Raw genomic sequence first — 23,365 nt, 5'->3', positions numbered from 1 at the left:
CCAGAGAGGACCCACCTTCTCTTCCTTCTACCTCTTTAGCTTTTTCATCCAGTTAGCAATAGCAATGAATTCTTTTTTCTTTTTTAACAGATATGGAACAGCATGGAGGCAATGAATTCTTTACCCTTTCTACTTGCTGCCCACCCACCCTCTTAATTCTGCATGGATTTGAATACTCTTTTCCCTACATTAGTGCCACTTCTGTTCACACCGATTAGATCTTTCTGCAGGATCAGCACTGCTTCTGCTTCAAGAAATAAAAGCTTTAGCAGTGTTTACACAAGAAGGGGGCTGCTGTCCCAAGCTGCGTAAATCTGGAAATTTTGTGAGAACTGATGGGTAAGTGAAACAAACCCTGGAAAGCACCTTTGAGGCAAAAAGTAAATCATTTATAAAGAACTTACATAAACTGTTAAGAACCACACACTGAGATCCCAAGAGATGCTGAGGCAAACTTCAGAGAATAATTCTTCAAAGAAGAAATATAAATTGACTTTTTAAAAAACACAAAAGTCGACTTCACTACTAATCAAAGAAATATAAAGTACAATGAAATGCTATTGGTTACTATCTATTACTATGCCATATATATTTTTAAAGAATATCCCTTAGTATTTGGAGGCAAAAGGAATGCTCTCATAAACTACTGATAACTTTATACATACAATCTAGTAATTTCACTTTTAGTAATCCAGATTAAAGAACTACATTACAAGTCTCATTGCTAGTTTGTATATATATATATTATATATTTTTTTTCTTTTTTGAGACAGGGTCTTGCTCAGTCACTCAAGCTGGAGTGCAGTGGTGCCATCATAGCTCACTGCAACCTCCAACTCCTGGGCTCAAGCGGTCTTCCCACCTCAGCCTCCCAAGTAGCTGGGACTACAGGCATGTACCACCACACAAAGCCATCTTTTTTATTTTTTACAGACATGGTGTCCCCCTATGTTGCCGAGGCTGGTCTTGAATTCCTGGCTTTAACTGATCCTCCCAGCTTGGCATCCCAATATGCTTGGGTTACAGGCATGAGCTACCATGACTGGCCCTAGATGCTTATCTTTAATAGAAAGAAAAAAGGTTTAAAAAAAGCCATGTCCGATATTATAGGAACAATTAAGTAAGAAGCCCTCCCTTATTCCACCAATCATAATTCATACCTTCCTTTGTGGGTGGTTAGTGCCTCTATTTTAGCACTTCAACTGAGTTGTATTATACATAGTCATACCCAAGTCTGTTTCCCTTGCTGGGCTATAAACTCTCTGAGTACAGATTTGATGTCCTATTCAGCTCTGTATCATATCCCTTACCATCTTTGGGGTCTTTTGGGCCCCTCCTCCTTACCCTCAGCATCCAGCACATTATTTCACTAACAGCAGGGTATGAAAAAATCTTAAGCTGAACCACTATAAAAAGCAATTAATCAGTGACTTCAGAGATAAAATAATTTTATACACAGAAAGACATAAATACATAAAAGGTATGAACAAACACTAAATTTAGAACTGCCTTAATTCAACCATAATTTAAAGCTCAAATTCCATGAGAATGCAGGAATGAGTATTAGATCAAGGGAGTCATAATCAGCAGTCATGTCCCTTTACCCTTTTCTCCATCTTCCTGCCTCAAACATACAGGTGAAGCCTAGAGATGTAATGGCCATCTTGAAATGGTGAATCAAGCCACAAGTTTATGACTGTAGTGCCAAAGGCAAAAGCCTGATCCTCAATTACATCAATGGGCCATTGCCTCACTCTAGATCTGTGATGTGAGGAAAAAGAAATCCCACATGTTAAACCCACTATTAATGATGTTTTCTGTTATTGTGACTGACAGAATTTTCTGACAGACACTAATAGAATTTCTCATAGTTAGTAAAAGAGTTTTCCTTTACTTGTTCTGACTTGTAAATAATATATACCCATCACCCAGGCATGGTGGGTCATGCCTGTAATCCCAGCACTTTGGGAGGCCAAGACAGACGGATCATGAGGTCAAAAGATCGAGACCATCCTGGCCAACACGGTGAAACACTGTCTCTACTAAAAATACAAAAATTAGCTGGGCATGGTGGCACACACCTGTGATCTCAGCTACTTGGGAGGCAGAGGCAGGAGAATCGCTTGAACCCAGGAGGCAGAGGTTGCAGTGAGCCAAGATCACACCACTGCACTCCAACCTGGCGACAGAGTGAGACTCGGTCTCAAAATAATAATAATACCTATATACTCATCTACTTGGTTATAGTGACCACACCCTAAGTGGACTCTTGATTCAAGAAAGGGCTATCAGAGTCTTCCTCTAGAGTAACCTATGGTCTTCAGGAAAAAAAAAAAAAAATTCTTTCTTTCCATTAAAAGCTATGGCTGCTGTCAGCCATTTTGCTTGTCCCGTAAAAAGAGCCCATCTGTTGAACAGAGACCACTGGATTCAAAAATGGAGAGAGATACTATCTGAGCTCCCAGATCCAGCTTAGCCTCACCCCTAACCAGACTTACCAATTATTATACAAATTAACTTGCTTTTTTGGCTTAAGGTTACTGAAATCGTATTTCCAACACCTGCATTCAAAAGAGTCCTATATACTACAATGGAGGTAAACACACAAATAATTATTTTAGTAACACCAATAATTATTTTAGAGTTGAAAAAAATGCTACGACATGTTAACCCACGTAATTCACAAAAATGTTAACCCACATAATTCAAGTTACATTTGTCATTCTCCAATTGCCTACCATTTCTTCTCATAATGCCCATACTATAATCACATTGAATTGTTTGTTCTTTCCTATACACTCTTCACATTTTTCTAAATATGTGATTTTAGCCTACAGTTCTCCGACATTAATGCCCTTCCCTCTCAATGTCTAACTGTATTTCTTCTGAAACACCAGTTTTTTTATGTGTATGTCTTATCTACCTAACTGAACTGTAATGTCAGTAAGATCAGGGCCCATATTTGATTTGTATATATCCTCACAGGTCAGTCTGTTTCCAAAATCCATATTACTTCTATAAAACCTAGGTTATTTCACAATTGTCAATACCTCAGCAGCTAGGTGCCAGTGGCAATATAGCAATATACTTAATCTAATCATCCTGGGTACCACAAAGGACACATTAATATAAGTGAGAAGACTGGACAGGGTACAAATTACACTTAGGGAGGCATATAGAGAAAAAAAAATCCAACTTTGTCTAAGAAATAATTTTTACTAAGAGATACTAAGGTCTTACACATTTTTGCTAGTCACCCAAGTCAAGCCTATTTTAGGCCTTGGTCCGTCTCTGTTTGCTTTCAGGCGTATCTATAATAAGTATTCCTACCTCCTTCTACCTACCCACCCATCCAGGATACATTATTTTTCCAGGAGACATCCCTGAAAAGAAAGTCCACTTCTTGCAGTTTCCTGACTCTAAGCCACATTCTCTATCTAGACTCAAAGTGTACATAGTTAATGCCTTCAGCTTTCCTAACTCTCTTATAATCTATTTCTTCTTAACTCATCCTTACCCGTTTGACTCTTAGGACTTGCCTGTCTTCTTTCCCTTAGTTCTATCCAACTAGTGGCTTATCCTTTGACTCAGCACACACAAACGTAGACCTCAGAAATACTAGAGACAGGAAAGCACAGTCAATAGTAATAGCAGCCACTATTTATTACATACCTATTACATGCTAATCACAATGCCTGGTACTTTACAAAGTGTCTATGATTCTCATGACAATCCTGATACTAATTTTACAAATGAGGAATCTGATCCTGAAAGAGATAACTTGTCGAATATTAGCCAATCAGGAGATATTAAAGCTGAGCTCCTAGTTCCAAAACCTGTATTTCTTCTACTTTATCATCGTGCCAAAAATGAAATGCTGACTCTATTTTCCCAGGTGGAAGCTGGGAAAATAGAGCCTAATAACCCACAGCCTAATAATCTACTATCCACATAGCAGCAGCCCGAGTGGAGTGATCTTTTGCTTAAATATTGATTAATTCTTTGCTCAAGTCCCTCCAATGGTTCCTCCCTTACTCAGGGAAAAGCTAAAGTCCTTATAATGGCCTAAGAACCCTATGATCTGTCCATCTGTACCCTCACCCATTACCTCTCTGGTTTCACTGTTTCTCTCTCCCTCACTCTAATCCAGCCACACTCAACCTGTTCACACCTCAGGGTTTTGCATTTATTGTTCCTTCTATCTATAGCACTCTCCCCACCTCACAATCTTCTCAGTTTATTTCCTCACTCTAGGGCCCTGTTCAAACGTCATCTTCTCAAGGAGACCTTCCCTGACCACATATTTTATATCGCTACCTTCTGACATCAATCTTCCCTATTCCCCTCTCTCTCTGCTTTACTTTGTTCTCTAAAATACTTATCACCGCTTGACATGTTGTATATTTATTCTTTTCTTGCCCACCTCCCACTACTAGAATATAAGCTCCATGAGAACACGGACTTATATTCTGTTAATTGTATATTCTGCTCACTGTATCTGGTGTATAGTAGATATATAATAAATATGTATTAAATGAGTAAATGAGGGGTTTTATTCTCCCTAGCTGTTTAAAACAATATGGCCTCCGATACATTTTCCAGAAGGTAAAGCAAAAGCAATGTGCATTTGTTCTAGTCCAGATCAACTTAGTCAATCTCCCCTTAGACAGTGCCTTAAAGAGCATTCCCACTAATTTTTCATAGTTCTGAATAGACAACAATGTCATTGAGCAAAAAACTGAGTAGACTGAGCCAACTTAAACAGTGTGTAATATTATAAGCAAACAAAACTTACAGCAAAGTTAGGCAGACATATATTTAATGATATGCATAATTGTTATTGTGCCACAAGGGAAGTAGGCATAAATAGTAGACCCTTTATGTAAATGACTCTAATTGCTATTTCATTTACACAGCCAAACCAAGCCCATAGAGGATCCCCTTCAGGGGAAGACAGGAAGGAGTGAAAAGCTACATACTTAATACTGGGAGGGTAAGTCCTCTCTTACTCCACTCCTAGGCATTGGGCCAATGGTCTCCCAGCCTGGTTTATGTGTCTTCAAGAAAAGTAACCTGCCAGGCATGGTGGCTCAGGCCTATAATCCCAGCACTTTGGGAGGCCAATGCAGGAGGATCACTTGAACAGGAGTTCAAGACCAGCCTAGGCAGCACAGAAAGACTCCATTCTACAAAAAATTAAAAAGTAGCCAGGCATGGTGGCATGCACCTATGTTCCCAGCTATTTGGGAAGCTGAGGCAGAAGGATCACTTGAACCTGGGAGGTCGAGGGTGCAGCAAGCCATGATTGCCCCACTGCACTCCAGCCTAGGCTACAGAGTAAGACCCTGTCTTAAAAAAAAAAAAGAGAGAGAAAAAAGAAAAAAAAAGTGGGGGGAAGATTTACTCCTTTCCTTTCACAGTTTAAAAAAAAGAAAAGCCTTCCTTTTACAAAAGATTTAAAAACTAGATTGGAAGCCTGGTCTCTGTCTCCAGCCATATAAAGCTAAGAGGAACCAGAACAATCACTAAATTATGTCTCTGGTGAGGAAGACGGGGCAGGCAAGCTGGTGTGGGGAAACCAAGTAAAGAGACCAAACATACTGAGTAGCTATTGTACACCAAGTACACTAGCAGGTACTTTGCATAATTCCTCTAATTCCCCAACCCACCTACACCCCAAACTCTGTTCCTAGGAAAGTAGAGGAATATGCAGAGAGTGGAAAGGCTCCAGTGAGGGCTCCCTGCTCCCTCTTATAGGGCCTGAAAAATCAACAGAGAGCTCTTTTAGAAACATTAAGAGGACGCTATTGTTTAGTAGCCCTTTCCCTTGCTTCTTATCTTATCTAAACCCACTGGAGGGGAAAGGGCCCTCTACCTTGCTATGGGTTTATCCAGACCTAACTAACCAGCCTGCAAAGCCACGGCTAAGCCTACTCTTTCTGGGATCTCATCCTTATTCACTGCAGCTCTCCTCTCTCCCATTGGCAGGGACATTTACTTGGATACACAATTATTCACTTGTGTCACCTTATAATTAATTTCTTGGGGAAATGCTTATTTCACCACTGATAATGCAAGCTCCTTGATGGCAGAAATCTTAAAACTTCTTTAGTAAGCTTCAAAAGACCTGGCACCACAAAAAAAAATAAAATAAAAGTGCAAAGCCAGGCAAGGTGGCTCATGCCTGTAATCCCAGCACTTTAGAAAGCCAAGGTAGGATGCCTGTTTGAGCCTAGGAGTTCAAGATCACCCAGGGCAACATGGTGAGACCCCATCTCTACAAAAAAAGACACAAAAAACTAGCCAGACCGGTGGTGTGCACTTGTAGTCCCAGCTACTCATGAGGCTGAGGTGGGAGAATCACTGGAGCCCAGGAGGCAGAGGTTGCAGTGAGCCATAATTGCACCACTATAATCCAGCCTGGGTGACAGAGAGAGACCCAGTCTCTAAAAAATAAAGCCCCATAATCTCTAGATGAATTAAAGATAAATATGAAGTAATAGGTGATAGTAAAGAATCAAACTTCTGGCTCTAGGGAGACACACTGTCATTGAAAAGAAGGATGTAGTTCAGTCATGCACCACAAAAAAACATTTCAGCCAACAACAGACCACCTATATGATGGTGGTGCCAGAAAATTATAATACCATATTTTTACTGTACCATTTCTGTGTTTAGATGTTTAGATAAACAAATACCATTGTGTTACAAGTGACTACGGTATTCAGTACAGTCACATACTGTACAGGTTTGTAGCCCAAGAGCGAATCAGCTATGCCTTATAGCCTAGGTGTGTAGTAGGCTATACCACTGAGGTTTGTGTAAGTATACTCATTCCGTGATATTTGCACAACAAAAATCACTTAATGACATATTTCTCAGAACACATCCCTATCACTGAGCAACACATGACTATATTCTAGATGTGTCTTTTAAACTAGTTTTTATAAAAAAAATTTCCCTATGAAAAAGAAAGTGTGACTGCCATTCAGGATATAGCAGACATCTTCACATGGAGGTCTGGGATGTTTGTATGAAAGCTATAAGGACATATGATGCCAAAAATATAAGGACTTTCTATTATATCAAAAAACACATTTACATTTATTATGTCTGAAAGTCTGTGAGGCCCAGAGTGTAAATCCAATTGAACAGCATTAGACAGGGTCACTGATCTTGTATCCAACAGAACAAGAAGAATCTTAAATGTCCTCCCTGAATGGATTGATAATGATGGTAAGACTCAGTCTACTTTGTCCACCTAAATGGCCTGGTTCTAGGGGCATAAATCTGAAAATTGGTTTGAGAAAAATCAGGAGCAATCCTGAATCAATTTCAACCAAAAACAATTGGGAATGTGAATCTGAGTTCTCTTACTAGTTTGAGTTCCACCAACTAATGGAATTCAGTATGGGAGATGTCAGTAGAAGCTATCCCATACCACCCCTTCCTTACCTGGTAACTCTGACCTGAAGGAGGTCATCTATTCCTAGAGCTCCAAAGGACATTTAGTTTCTCAAACTCATTTATTTCTGGACCTTGATGTTGTGTTGAATAAGTCATTGACTCAGATACCCAATACCAGCTGTGTAAGTGTATTTGCTTAGTAAGACAGACAAGATAGTCTCTTCCCTTCCAAATGCTCAGCCCCAGAATTCTTTTAGTCACTGGAACACTCAGCTAAAAAAAATCAGACTAAAGAGCTTTGTCAAATTAAAACTGCATCTAAATTCCAGTCCTTCAGTGCTCTCCCACTAAAAGTGGTTGATGAGGACCTAAATCTGGCCATAAACCACACTTTCATTATTTTTAAAAAACTGTAATGCTATGCAAAGAGACCTTTAAAAAAAAATCTCTGACCAGTAATTTCAATACCGGGAACACATTAACAACAGCTAATAGTTCCTACGTACTTAATATGTACTAGGTACTATGTTAAGCACATTCCTTAAAATATCTCATTTAACCTCACAAAAACTGAACAGGGTAATTATTATTATTTCACAGTTGCATAAAGGGAAGCTTGGAAATTAGCACAAGGTCACACACTAGTAAGTGAGTAACAGAGGTGGGACTCAAGCTCAAACTGACTGGCCCTCCAGAGCCTATCTTTTCTTACTACCACTCTATATGAAAACATATCCTTGGGAAATAATTCCAAAATTCAGCAACAACTTTAGGCTAAGAGGCTCAGTACTGTGTGATTATAAAACTAACTTGAAGCATTTCAAATATGTAATAATTAAGCAAATGAACACAATCCAGGTTACCAAATATTACGTAAGCATTAAAAATATTTTTATAGGCCGGGTGCAGTGGCTCACGCCTGTAATCCCAGCACTTTGGGAGACCGAGGCGGGTGGATCACGAGGTCAAGAGATCAAGACCATCCTGGTCAACATGGTGAAACCCCGTCTCTATTAAAAATACAAAAATTAGCTGGGCATGGTGGCGCACGCCTGTAGTCCCAGCTACTAGGGAGGCTGAGGCAGGAGAATTGCTTGAACCCAGGAGGCAGAGATTGCGGTGAGCCGAGATTGTGCAAAAAAAAAAAAAAAAAAAAAAATTATAAGTAATTTCATAACATGGTGAAATATTTATGATATAAATAGAAAAAGCAGAATATAAAATTTTATAAACAGTCAAACCTCAACTATGCCAAAAACTTATCTGTACATGGAAAGATCTAAATTTACTGCTAAATAAAAAGGACAAGTTGCAGAATAATATATACAGAGAGAGCTATATATAGCATGGCCCCAGTTGTGTAAATAATGTCTAATTTTAAGTATTCAATAAATGTAAGCCACTGTTATTACAATGAACATGTACCACTTTTCAATCAGAAAAATCAACAAATTTATTAAACTGCTTATGTACTTCCTTATTTAATAACTAAAAAGTATATTACTTCAAGAAGAGTAAACAACAGCCAGGCATGGTGGCTCATGCCTGTAATCCCAGCACTTTGGGAGGCCAAGGCAGGTGGATCATGAGGTCAGGAGTTCAAGACCAGCCTGGCCAACATGGTGAAACCCCATCTTACTAAAAAGATAAAAATTAGCTGGGCATGGTGGCAGGCACCTGTAATCCCAGCTACTCGAGAGGCTAAAGCAGGAGAATTGCTTGGACCCAGGAGGTAGAGGCTGCAGCGAGCTGAGATTGTGACACTGTGCTCCAGCCTGGGTGACAAGAACAAGACTGTCTCAAAAAAAAAATAAAAGTAAACAACATGTGCCTTGCCTCTCTGGCAATCTTAATTTAAAAAACACTTCACAATTACACAATGTCATATTTAAATACACCTAAGTTACAGAAATCAAGTAGCACTGAGAAGAACACTGCCACACTTCTAATTACCTAGGTTTACATTCAGCATCTTAGACTATAGAAAGCTGTGCTGACATGAGCATATTTAGAGTTTAAAATCATAAACAGAAAGGCCAGATCAGAGGTGGTATTTCAAGGGCTATGATTTAAGATTTTCTTGATCAATGTCTCCTCATGCTGCCTGAAAACTAGAGATGTTGATACATTCTTTTTTTTTTTTTTTTTTTTTTTTTTTTTTTTACAATGAAGTTTCACTCTTGTTGCCCAGGCTGGAGTACAACAGCGCAATCTCGGCTCATTGCAACCTCCACCTGCCGAGTTCAAGACATTCTCCTGCCTCAGCCTCCTGAGTAGCTGGGATTACAGGATCCCGCCACCACACCCGGCTTATTTTTTGTATTTTTAGTAGAAACAAGGTTTCAGCATGTTGGCAAAGCTGGTCTCAAACTCCTGACCTCGTGATCCACCCATCTCAGCCTCCCAAAGTGCTGGGATTACACACATGAGCCACCGCACCCAGCCTTTGGTATACTCTTTAAGAGATAAATCAACAGCTCCTGGGTAACTCAGCAGAGATATGTAGAACATGAATGTAAATTAGGGATATTTTTCAGCTGCTGTAGAATTTCTATTAAAACAAACTACAGAAAGAGAACAAAAGCCTACAAGGGATTTATTTTGAATGAAAAATGGGCAACTCTAGAACATAGTTCCTCAAGTTCCACAGGAATCTCAATAGTTGAATACATAAGATTTGAAATCCAAGGTCCATTGCAATGCACTGATTTTTAGCCTATCTATGTAAATCAGTAAGTTAAAACATTAAAAGATGGGCCGGGTGCAGTGGCTCACACCTGTAATCGCAGTACTTTGAAAGGCCAAGGCAGGAGGATCACCGATTACTTGCGATCACAAATTCAAGACCAGGCTGGCCAACATGGCAAAACCCCATCTCTATTGGAAAAAAAATACAAAAAAAAAAAAAAAAAAAAAAAAATTAGCCAGGTGTGGTGGCACACGCATGTAGTCCCAGCTACTTCGGAAGCTGAAGCAGGAGAATCACTTGAACCCGGGAGGCGGAGGTTTCAGAGAGCCAAGATCACGCCACTGCACTCCAGTCTGGGCAACACAGAAACTCCATTTAAAAAAAAAAAAAAAAAAAAAAAAAATTCTCAGGTGACGGACAGAAAAAAGAAAAAAAAAAACAGAACAAACAAAAAAAATTAAAAGATGAAAGACTTTTCCCTTCCCCTTCTCTTGAGGTATGGGTAAAAGACAATATACCTCCTAAAAGTACAGATGAACATAAAAGTACTAGAAAAATAACTAGATAGAAAAAACCAAAACCAACAACTTCTTTAACTTTGAAGAATAGCTATCTGGTTTTTCCCTGCAACGTACTGTATAGGATTACGAAACCACCACACAAAAAAGTAAGAGTTTGGCTGTCCTGATGGGTCTTTACCTGTATCTTCCCCCATCAGACCATTGCAGTACATGGCATGTCGTTCGATCTTTGTGGGTGGAAAGCTGTGGTCACATAGTGGGCAGGATACCTGAGTACTGCATGAGAAGGTAGAAATAGCTGTTTCCTCCTCAGCATCTTCCTTGTTACCAACCTGGAGAACATGACAAACAGCAATTATAATAGCTTTAGTTCGTATCTTTCTCTCTAAAGAACTGCAAGAGACTCCACCCCATATTTCACTTACTTTCAAAGAGACAACAACAGCTTATCAAATTCAGGAGTAAAGATTGAGAGATACTACTGACAGAGTCAATACTTACTCAGTGCCTGCCAGCTATGTATTAAACACTCTACATGTATTACTTGTTTAATCCTTATAATCTTGGGAAAGTATTAGCATGCTCTTTTATTTTTACACATGAGAAAAGGACTCGTGTAAAACAGTAAAGCAACTTGGAAAGTCACAGAACAAGTAAGTGGGAAGTTGAAATTCAAACCAAGGACTATCATCTGGCTCCAAAACTTGAGGGCACTGATCTCTACCACATTGAAAGGTACAATCCTCACTGCATCAGTGTGCTGTGTCTGCTCGGTTTCACATTTTGTATATGAACAGAACCGTAAGGACACATTTTCAATCTTACAAAAGGACCATTATTCTTCTAAGTGACTTTAAGATATAAGGAGTTCGAAAACAAAAGAGCTCTAAGCCAAAAATAGCACAACTAGGATTTAAGTTAAGAACGTAAGTCTGTGCCTAGACCCATAAGACCTAAGACCTAAGATCTGTGTTTTATTTGTAACTTTTTGGGATAAAAAAAGAAACTAAGATCCATATACTTAAGAAGCACCAAAGAAGTCATTAGTTAAAACAACCAATTCTGTCAAAGCCACTCTTAAACTTTCTCTCTCTTATTCCTCTCTGTTTTGTAGTCATCATTTCTCCTACAGTTGCTGGTGTCTCTTAGAGGCAGTTTTATTTTACCTGTGCAGGTTGATCAGAGCCAAGAACTCTGTAGTGATTAATTGAACAGTGTGCGTGAGCACTGCACCACTACTGCCTAACCCTTGCTTCAAAGGACAGTATGTCCTATCCAATCAATGTGAAAATGTCCTGCATAGCTACTGCTTACATTTAAAGCAAGGAATACCTGAGCTGTCATTACACCTTACTACATGGGGAAAACAAATAAAATATCTTCTGATAGAAGAATAAAACATGACCAAAACTTCAATGCATAGATAATTTGACCTCTGAGTCAGTCGAGTCTTTTGGGGTCAGAGGTTGGGGTTATCTCTAAAACCTATTGCTTGCGATGTGATCCAGCAGAGAGTAAAACAAGCCATCTAAATACCAAGTCAAACTGCCAGCAAATGTCCTGTTTTCAACACACCTGCCTTTTATTAAGACATACTCTAAAGGGGTAAAACTTAAAAGATGAGAAAGGAACTAACACTGGTTGAGTTCTTACACTATGCAGGCTTCACCAGTCATTCTCCATATCCATCCCTCCCAACAACCAACAGAGGTTATCACTAGCTCTGGTATTACAGAAGGGAAAACTGAGCCTTGGAAAAGCCAAGTAGCCTGCTGGTCACAAAGTTGGTAAGTGGACAATCCAGGCTCAAACCCAGGCCCATATGGCATCAAAACCTTCAGTAATTCCACTCTATCATGTGGTGGCAGAAACAAAAAGCCTCCCTCCCATTCCACCTTGTTTCTGGAACTGGACCCTGCCAGGTATTAAGAAACTATCGGGCCGGGCGCGGTGGCTCACGCCTATAATCCCAGCACTTTGGGAGGCTGAGACGGGTGGATCACGAGGTCGAGACATCGAGACCATCCTGGTCAACATGGTGAAACCCCGTCTCTACTAGAAATACAAAAAATTAGCTGGGCATGGTGGCGCGTGCCTGTAATCCCAGCTACTCAGGAGGCTGAGGCAGGAGAATCGCCTGAACCCAGGAGGCGGAGGTTGCAGTGAGCCGGGATCGCGCCATTGCACTCCAGCCTGCGTAACAAGAGCGAAACTCCGTCTCAAAAAAAAAAAAAAAAAAAAAAAGAAACTATCAAGTTCTATTTATTATTATTCTCTAGAAGATGGGGAAAGTCAAGTGGGTCTAGAAGTTCTAGGTACTATGTTCTCCAAATTTCATCACTAATCTTCTCACAAATCCAGGTTCCACTATTCATAAATCTTAAAAGGAAAAGTTGTAAAGCTTGAAAATCTGAACTGGTCAGACGTGGTGGCTCGCACCTTTAATCCCAGCACTTTGGAGACCAAGGCAGGTGGATCACATGAGGCCAGAGTTCAAGACCAGCCTGGCCAACATGGTGAAACCCCATCTCTACTGAAAATATAAAAATTAGCCAGGCGTGGTGGCGCATGCCTGTAATCCCAGCTACTCAGGAGGCTGAGGCAGAAGAATTGCTTGAGCCTGGGAGGCAGAGACTACAGTGAGCCAAGATTGAGCCACTGCACTCCAGCCCAGGTAACAGAGCAAAATTCTGTCTCAAAGGCCGGGCGCGGTGGCTCAAGCCTGTAATCCCAGCACTTTGGGAGACCGAGACGGGTGGATCACGAGGTCGACAGATCGAGACCATCCTGGTCAACATGGTGAAACCCCGTCTCTACTAAAAATACAAAAAATTAGCTGGGCATGGTGGCACGTGCCTGTAATCCCAGCTACTGAGGAGGCTGAGGCAGGAGAATTGCTTGAACCCAGGAGGCGGAGGTTGCGGTGAGCCGAGATCGCGCCATTGCACTCCAGCCTGGGTAACAAGAGTGAAACTCCGTCTCAAAAAAAAAAAAAAAAAAAAAAAAAAATTCTGTCTCAAAAAAAGAAAAAAAAAATCACCAGGCATGGTGGGTCACACTTGTAATCCCAGCACTTTGGAAGGCCAAGATGAGTGGATCACTTGAGATCAAGAGTTCGAGACCAGTCTGGCCAACATGGTGAAACCCTGTCTCTACTAAAAATACAAGAATTAGCCAGGGATGGTAGTGTGTGTCTGTAGTCCCAGTTACTTGGGTTGCTGAGGCAGAAGAATCGCTTGAACCCAGGAGGCAGAGGTTGCAGTGAGCCGAGATCATACCACTGCACTCCAGTCTGGGTGATAGAGGGAGACTCTGTCTCAAAAAAAAAAAAAGAAAAGAAAAGAAAAATAGCAAAGCTATTTGAGCAGAAGGATGGTAGGGGGGAGGGGGGATCAATGTACCCTAAAATTTGCAAGTAGTCTTGAATTACTGAAAGTTAGTGGTAAATGAGCAGTTACTTGGCATTCTAAAGTTCACTAATCACAGAAACGTTATATAACACAAACATGTCACTGGTGCTCACATTCAGCACTATACTGCTTTGTATTCATCACAGCTTTATACAAGGCAGAGAATGTACCTTTAACTATTAATGTATTCAAGAAGGAGTAGTCTGTCCATTGTCTTATTGTGAGTATGAGACCACTTCCAACTACTGTTCATAGGCAACCCTGAAGATTTCTCAACATTTTGATGTTAAAATAAATTATTTTTCTCAGCATCATTTAAAGTCTATTTAACTATTAACTACTATGGAAGAATCTCAAGGGGGAAAAAGGCAAGTAAAGTAGCTTTTATTAGGACCATGCAGTCAGGGATTTTGTCTTTGCAGAGTTGCTTCTATTTCTTTTAAAATATTATACATGCCGGGCGCGGTGGCTCACGCCTGTCATCCCGGCACTTTGGGAGGCCAAAGTGGGTGGATCACAAGGTCAAGAGATCAAGACCATCCTGGTCAACACAGTGAAACCCCGTCTCTACTAAAAATACAAGAAATTAGCTGGGCATAGTGGCGCGTGCCTGTAATCCCAGCTACTCAGGAGGCTGAGGCAGGAGAATTGCCCGAACTCAGGAAGCAGAGGTTGTGGTGAGCCGAGATCGTGCCATTGCACTCCAGCCTGGACAAGAGCGAAACTCCGTCTCAAAATAAAATATTATACAACTATTTTTCAAAAGAAGTACTTGGATACTGAGTCTTGACATCTTACAGGTTGTTGGTCCCTAACTTAACACTTCAAAAAAATATACATATACCTCACTTCAAGAAATGAACTCAATGAAAACAAAAGCATGTCCTGCAAATCACCAAACTCTCCATCCCAGCTTAGAAACCTCCTTATTTTGGATCTTCCCCTTCTTACTGACTCTTGACACAGTTTACTTAAAAACTTACTGACTCAGCTAGCTCTGGAGGACTCTGAATAACTTGTATTAGCTCTTCTGAGAATAGAATATTTATCAAAGACTCCAACTAAGGGAAACTCTCAGGCAAGATATTCAGAAAATACTATTTCTGAAGAAAGCTGACTATTGTCAGAAATCAAGAGGGGACTACATATAGTTCTGCCATGGGTATTTCCAAATACCTCAAATACTATTGAGCAATTCTCCATCATTAGTAAACTAATATAACTAAACAGCCACAATATATTACAAAGCAGTAAATGATACTTGTGACAAATCTATGCTGTGTTTTATATTCTTTTACTAATTTCATCTGCAGAGCAACTGAGTCAAGCAGATATTTCTGCCTCTATTTTACATACGAAGAACTGAAATTCAGAAAAGCCTTTCTCTTCTCTGCTTCTCTAATGCCCTGGGAATCTATCATTACCTTTGTCAGACCACATTACAATTACAATTATCTGTTTATATGTCTGTCTCCTTCCTTACAAGAACCATCTGAGTGCAGAAACTGTTACTCTTATTTATCTTTGTATCCCAAGAGTCTAAAACAATGACTGGCACAAAGTATATAAACTATAGATAGCTGCCTAGTGAATGAATAAAACGATTAATTTGCCCAACATTCAAAACATGGTGGAGCTGGGATTTAAAGCCACGTCTTCTAATTGCAATGCTCAAGCCCCTTGTAATAGACCATTCCACCTTCCAGTAAAGAAGAGATTTTAGGACAGATGACCTATACAGATTCCAATGGCAACAGTCCATACCCTTTATACTATCTTTGTGCAGGTAAAATGTTCCATTCTGTCTAATAAGTGACTTGTAACTAGTAAGTGATTATTCAATGATTTGAAAACTACAGTATCTCTAACTTCTTTTAATGGATACTTCTAAGACTATTTAGAAACATCCACAGATATCAGTAAACAGCAACACCAAAAAGAGGACATTCAATGTGAGAAAGACTGTACGAGTCCATCTATTTGACATGTAGTAGCACAGACATGTACACTATAAATTCTAAACCGGTTCATGCTCTTTGGCCCAAACAAAGAATGGTCTCTTTTGCAGTAGTGGATGGGTATGAAATCACTTAACTAAGGGTTTCTTCTGTATGTTAGGATGACTATGGTAATAATATTCTGTTCCCCCATTCCCATTTAGAAAATTCTGTTTCCTCCTGGGAAAACAATCTAGAGGCCATTATGACATTATGGAGCAGGATCTGTTCTCAATCGTTCTGCAGCAGGGAGTGTCATCGTCTTTCCTACCACCACTGGCATCAGGGAATCTCAGTCTGTCAGTTGTGACAGATCAGGTTCCAGAGAACCAGGCAGTGTGCATGATTCATGAAGGCAGAATTTTTACCCAAGTTACCTGCAGTGAGAGACCAGGGAGAGTATCTAAATTCTATTGTAAAAACTGTTTTTTAAAAATCTCAGGCCTGGCACAGTGGCTCATGCCTATAATCCCAGCACTTTGGGAAGCCAAGGCCGGCAGATCATGAGGTCAGGAGTTTGAGACCCACCTAACTGACATGGTGAAACCCTGTCTCTACTAAAATACAAAAACTAGCCAGGCGTGGTGGTGGATGCCTGTAATCCTAGCTACTCAGGAGGTGGAGGGACGACAACCACTTGAACCTGGGAGGTGGAGGCTGCAGTGAGCTAAGATCATGCCACTGCACTCCAGCCTGGGAGACAGAGCAAGACTTTGTCTCCAAAAAAAAAAACCCAGAGTATAAAAAGGTACTTCTCTTTTTTTTTTTTTTTTGAGACAAAGTCTGGCTCTGGTTCCAACTTTGGGAGGCTGAGGTGGGTGGGTTGCTTAAAGTCAGGAGTTCAAAGCAAGCCTGGCCAATATAGTGAAACTCTGTCTTTACTAAAAATACAAAAATTAGCCAGGTGTGGTGGTGCATGCCTGTAATCCCAGCTTCCCAGCTACTCAGGAGGCTGAGGCAAAAGAACCACTTGAACCTGGGAGGCAGAGGCTGCAGTGAGCCGAGATCGTGCCACTACACTACAGCCTCGGCAACAGAGTGAAACTCCACCCCCACCCAAGAAAAAGAAAAATATATACACTGAGAATCTTAATCAGAAGTATGAACTTGTTTCAATCAGCTTTATGTTTACTGCCAGATATATAAAGTTAGGAAAGGTAATGATGCAGAGATTTGTTTTATCATGCAGCTATCAGGACTTTGCATTTCTGATCATATACAGAAACTGGGCTGAAAGTTATGTATATATCATAATATAAATATAGTAATTTTTTCCAAGACTGTTTCTGTTACTTATTGGTACATAATAAAAAATGCCCTAGAACTTCAGATTCAAACCCGTGTTCTATTTCTACCATTATTAGCAGTATTAAACATCCTAAGCCTCTGTTTCCCCATCTGTAACAGAAATAATGCATACAAAAGTACTCCAGAAATGGTAACTACTGTTATTTTTAGGAACAGTGCTGAACTAATCTTAACTATAAAAATCTCTCCCTGACATAAGTGCCCCCAAAACTAAAAGCCCCCCTGCCACCTAAATCTTTCAGGCCAATGTCAGTGTTGCATCAGAGAGGACTGCCAGCAGAAAGAAACCACTGAGAAAAAATATAAAGGAAAATATTCACCTCCTTATCTGCCACTATTATTCTTACTCCATCCAAGATATCTCTGCTACCTGGAGAGACTTCTCTTTCAAGGTCAAAAGTTTCAGAAGAACTTAGCTGTGTCTCTGTAATTTAAAAAAATTAAAATCCCATTAATTTTCATTTTGTGTTTTCACAGTTAAAAAAACAAACATGCCAATTTTCCCTAAAGTTTAGATGGTAGTAATATATTAATAGATCTAATTTGTTTCTTCCTAAAGCTTTACTGAGGCATAATTTACAAGTAACGGAATTCACAAATTTTCAGCATACAGTTTAATGTGTTTTGACAAATATAAACCATTTATACACTGAAGCATTTATGCCATGTAACCACTACCATAAACAAGATATAAAACATTTCCAACACCCCCAAAAAGTTCTCTGTACCCTTCTGCAGTCAATCTTCTACCACTTTGGTCACTCCAACAGACTCTTTACAATGACCAGTTTACTTTATAGTCCTTTAATTCTGTCTTTTCTAGAATGTCATAAAATAAAATCACATGTCTTTTGTGTCCAGCTTCTTTCACTTAGCATAAGGTGTCTAAGATGGACCATGCTGTCATATAATATCAATAGTTCATACTTGTCTAAGATGGACCATGCTGTCATATAATATCAATAGTTCATACTTCATACTGCTGAGTAGCATTCCATTGTACAGACACATTACAATTTGTATATTCACTGACCAACTGGCTTACTTCCACTGTAATTCTAGTTTTAAAGTATATTGATTTGACAAAAAAAGAACCTGTCAACGTTAATGCTGAGGTAAAAGAGAGGATTAGCAAAAACAGAAATTGGGACCAGAAATAGAATATACATTCTATACAAATATATGCCTTTCTTTAATATATTGTTAAGCAGCATCTATTAATTCAACAAATATTAATTGAACATCAAGTCCCAAGCATCGTACTAGCAATCAGTAATATGAAAATGTAAGCTGGGGTCCAGCTGCCTATTTTTCTAAGTCAGGTTTTATGGGAACACAGCCATACTCATTAATCTATGTACTGTCTTATGGCTGTTTTTGCACTAAAATGGCAGAACCAAATAGTCTCAACAGACTACATGGCCCACAGGTCCTAAAATATTTATTACCTAGTCTTTTCTTTTTAGAAAGTTTTGCTGGGCACAGTGGCTTATGCCTGTAATCCCAATGCTTTGGAAAGACGAAGTGGGAGAATCACTTGAGGCCAGGAGTTCAAGGTTGCAATAAGCTATGATCACACCACTGCACTCCAGCCTGAGTTACAGAGTGAGACCCTGTCTCAAAAAAATAAAAAAGAAAGAAAGTTTGCCAACCTCTGCTGTAGACACAGGTCACTTAATATAACAACAACAAAAAATAGTAATTATCTTTAAAAACCACCAATATATCTGGAAAAGAAACGTTAGACTGAATGTTTGTGTACTTCGCAAACTTCGTATGTTGAAATCCCAACCCTAATGTGATAATATTAGGAAATGGGACCTTTGGAAGGTACTTAGGTCATCAGCATAGACTCTTCCCTCAAAAGACTGGGATTAGTGCCCTTTTATAAGGGACCCCAGAGAGCTCTCTCACCCTCTTTCCACCATGTGAGGACACAGTGGGAAGTGCCATCTATGGCTCTCACCAGACACCAAATCTGCCAATTTCTTAAGCTTAGACTCTCCAGCCCCCAGAACTGTGAGAAATAAATTTATATTGCTTATAAGCCATTCAGTCTAGAATATTTTGTTATAGGTACCCAAACTAAGATACAGAATGCAAATCCAGTAAGTTATCTGTTATCTGACACTGTACCTACTGTACCTCTAACTGGCACTTTTGTGCTTCACAAATACAATAAATAGCCAATGTTAGGCAAACAGAGCATCTTGCAAGTTTATAATGTATCTTCTGAATCGTTAAGAATTAAATATATTTCCAGAATTAACTGTATTTTAATAAATCCAATTTTTTTTGAAAACTGGACACACACACACACACCACCTTGTTGGAAAAAGGCTTACAGTACATAAACTTAAAAATCCTCTTTGTTAACTTAACCTGAAAGGTATATTCAAAAAGACCTTCAGTATATGTAAAAATAAGAACCATTCACTGCTTAGATGACTGCAATAATAAAAAGTCTTCAATTAAGCTTTCCGTGATTGGCCGAAATGTCCAACTAAGAGGGCATTAGCTTCTCAGAAATAAGCAATGCTAGAAGATGCAAAATGTGGGCATAGGCTATAATTTTGTGTCTTCAACTAAATAACACTAAAAAGATATTGGAATCTTAAATATTAGACCCCGGAACTGTCAGAAATATGAAACAAAAGGAAACAGGTAACACACTACACTAAATGTGTGTTTCATCCATTTGGAACAAATTTTTTCAGATAATTTATATATATAATTTCTAAATTATATATTTAAAAAGAAACCCAGGAGTTTGGCTTCATGGTGAAATAGTTACACTTTCTTAGCAAAAGGAACATTAATGTAATGAATACCTTTTGCAGTCTCATTTGGAAGTGGTTTATGTCAGCAAACAGTTGGACTTAATTAGCAGGCTAATGACAGCAAGTCATGACCATAAAAGCTATCTAACCTCACTATGAAGGGCTTGCTTTTCCCTCTCATTAACTAGGTCTTTCAAGATCAATATATTTGCAGGTTCCTCCTGCAAGATCCCATGATATCACACACCATCATCCTAAACAGACTGAGTGATTTCCTTCCAGGAAGTCAGTAGTCCTAGACAGAGAGGGGGAGAGCTTTCTTTCACAAAGGTAGCACAGCATTCTTGGGTGCTCCTGCCAAAATCTGAGTACTTGGTAGTGTAGTCTCTTAGTGGGTATTGTTAGGCAGTAATCCAAATACATTTCAAATGAATTAAGGAGCCACTTTCAATAAAAACCAACATAGGTTGAGCACAACGGTTCATGCCTATAATCCCCAGCACTTTAGGAAGCCAAAGTGGGAGGATCACTTGAACCCAGGCATTTAAGGCCAGCCTAGGAAACACAGGAAGACCTTGTCTTTACTTTAAAAAAAAAAAAAAAAAGTCTTAGTTTTAAAAATTAAGTGGGGTGGCACATGCCTGCGGTCCTAGATACTCAGGAGGCTGAGGTGGGAGGATCATATAAGCCAAGGAGTTTGAGGTTGCAGTCAGTAAGCCATTCACTCCAGCCAGGGAAAGACCCCCATCTCAAAAAAAAAAAATAAACAGTCAACATAGTTCAATTTTTAAAATAAATAAACACCTTTATGATAGACTATCAGATGTTTAAAAATATTTATAAAACTTTCCTAGATTACATGCAAACTAAGTTTGAGTCTCTGTGGAAAAACACTGATGAAACCAAAATAAGAAAACTGTGAGTACCTCTAACCCTTACAGGTTATATGAGACCTGAGGGTAAACCAGATGTGACTTATGCTAACATCTGTATACTTGCTGTTCAAAGTTAAACATCAGCAGGAAGTCCCTCAATCTCACATGAATGAAGCTAATGATAAATACAGTAGGCTATACTTTTCAGAAGTCAGAAAGGAAAATATAGTCTAAAACAAATTCCTTACAAAGTAGTAGTTCATATCACAAAATAATGCTTCATATTACACAATGATTCAGGAGTTTCCTTAGATGGTAAGTATCTTAGTTCATTTTAAATTATTCTGTATATCTAAATCTATCCATGTGCAACCCTGAATGAGCATCTCTTCTGCCTAAAATAAAGTACATATCTTTTAATTTTTATAATTAACAAAAAGCAAACTAAAGTACTTAACCAGGTTAAGCATCTTGTCTAAGAAGAAAAATAACAGTGATGGCCGGGTGCGGTGGATCACATCTGTAATCCCAGCACTTCAGGAGGCCGAGGTGGGCGTATCATGAGGTTAGGAGTTTGAGACCAGCCTGGCCAACATAGTGAAACCCTGTCTCTACTAAAAATACAAAAAATTAGCTGGGCATGGTGGCGGGCACCTGTAATCCCAGCTACTTGGGAGAGTGAGGCAGGAGAATCACTTGAACCCAGGAAGCAGAGTTTACAGTGAGCCAAGATCGCACCATTGCAGTCCAGCCTGGGCAACAAGAGCGAAACTCTCTTTTTTAAAAAAAAAAAAAAAAAAAAAAAAAACCAATGACAGAACAAGCACAAAACTCAAACCTCAAACTCTGGACCTCCAATGCAACAAGACCCAACAAATGGCAATATAAAAACTAACTACTAGAAGTCTAAAAACTAACTACTGAAGTCCAGGCACAATGGCTCACGTCTATAATCCCAGCACTTCGGGAGGCCAAGGAGGGAGAGTTACTTAAGCCAAGAAGTTCAAGGCTGCAGTGAGCTATGATCATAGTAACACACACCAGGCTGGGTGACAAAGCGAGACCCCGTCTCTAAAGTAATTTAAACAAATTAAGTAACAAAAGGCTCTGAATGTACAGTAAAGTAAGTGCTATTCCTGATGCTTTGCTGCCATCTCTGATGAGGCTGGTAAACAATCAAGGAGACAAAAAAGTAATGTTAATTTCAAAACTAAACCCCTAAGGAGAGAAAAGGTTGAGAATAAAAGCCAATGTCCATTAAAAACACCTATATGTGTATATGTATACGTGTGTGGAGATATGTACAAACATGTATCGATTACATATAAACCTCCAGAGAGCGGGTTTGAAGAGTCAGTGGAAAATTAATAAGCATGAAAAGGTGGACAGGTATCAGAAATTCAGTAAAATCACAGTGGGATACTTACCAGGACAAACAATGATTTCTTCTGCAGAACTCTCTGGCAGAAGGACTGAGCTTCTCTTACTGGTCAAAGCAACAACACTGAAAGAGAACCAAATCCCAGTGAATTCCCAGTAAAATCAATCAAAACAAATAGGGCCAAAAGCAATGGTGAGTCACTCACAAAGCCACAGGTAATCTGATACTTACTGCCTAATACCACAAAAGCACAACAGGAAAGCAAGGAATCAGTACTGGAAACTCTAGGCCAGAAATATGGAAAATAAACACACTTACAACTTCAGTTCCAGTGAAATCACTGAATGAAAACAAATTCCCTTTTGGAGTTCTCACAAAGGAAGGTCAAAGGGTAAGAACTGTCTGTGAGTATCACAGAAGGCAAAAACTCCACTCCAATTTAAGGATATCACAGGTGATAGCCTCCATCTCAGCCTTCTGAAGGCTGGAGATGTGTAAACTCACAAGAGAAGACACAGAGATTTTTCTGACAACAAACTAACTTTCTCCTTATTTTGCAGTTAAATTCCCTCTTTATCTCAAGATGTAGCTTTCCAAGCAACAAAAATAAAATATAATTCCAAACTTCCCTGCAGCAAAAATCTGCCCACATAAATTGAATCTCTCTTCTAAGAAAAACTTAATTATGAATAGCTTCCCTCATCCAACCTTCTGGTTTTCCCTGCCTTCTCATGGAGTACAATCTCCTCCTGACATAGGAACACATGGCTGAAGATCTGAGCATTTGAGCTAGCCCCCTCATGCTTCACAGAGCTTTACGATTAGTTTGATCAAGTATGCAAGAGGATGCTTAAAAAGAGAAATCCTCACATCAACCAAGAACCACAGAGAACAGAGAATAGCTATGACTGAACTCATGATAAATAACTAAATCCTGAAAGAAAACCACAAGTGATTTCTCTAAATAAAACATACCATACCATTTGTTATAAACCCA

At 39.4% G+C, this 23,365-nt stretch overlaps 1 protein-coding gene across 9 annotated transcripts in view; it reads right to left on the bottom strand.

Moving 5' to 3' along the window:
- Window positions 1-23,365, bottom strand: part of UIMC1 (ubiquitin interaction motif containing 1) — a 128,485-nt gene that overhangs the window by 42,753 nt on the left and 62,367 nt on the right. For all 9 annotated transcript variants that reach the window (XM_074390688.1, XM_074390686.1, XM_074390687.1 and 6 more), the window contains 3 exons: window positions 22,415-22,491; window positions 17,653-17,756; window positions 10,796-10,949 (listed from right to left, as the gene is read on the bottom strand). In XM_074390688.1, coding sequence (XP_074246789.1) covers window positions 10,796-10,949; window positions 17,653-17,756; window positions 22,415-22,491 — 335 coding nt within the window. The remainder of the gene's footprint in view (window positions 1-10,795; window positions 10,950-17,652; window positions 17,757-22,414; window positions 22,492-23,365) is intronic.

This window comes from Saimiri boliviensis, chromosome 20 (genome assembly GCF_048565385.1).
Source record: "Saimiri boliviensis isolate mSaiBol1 chromosome 20, mSaiBol1.pri, whole genome shotgun sequence".
Lineage (NCBI taxonomy): Eukaryota > Metazoa > Chordata > Mammalia > Primates > Cebidae > Saimiri > Saimiri boliviensis.
The sequence above is the reverse complement of the archived record's forward strand: the minus strand, read 5'-3'. Positions and strand labels throughout refer to the sequence as shown.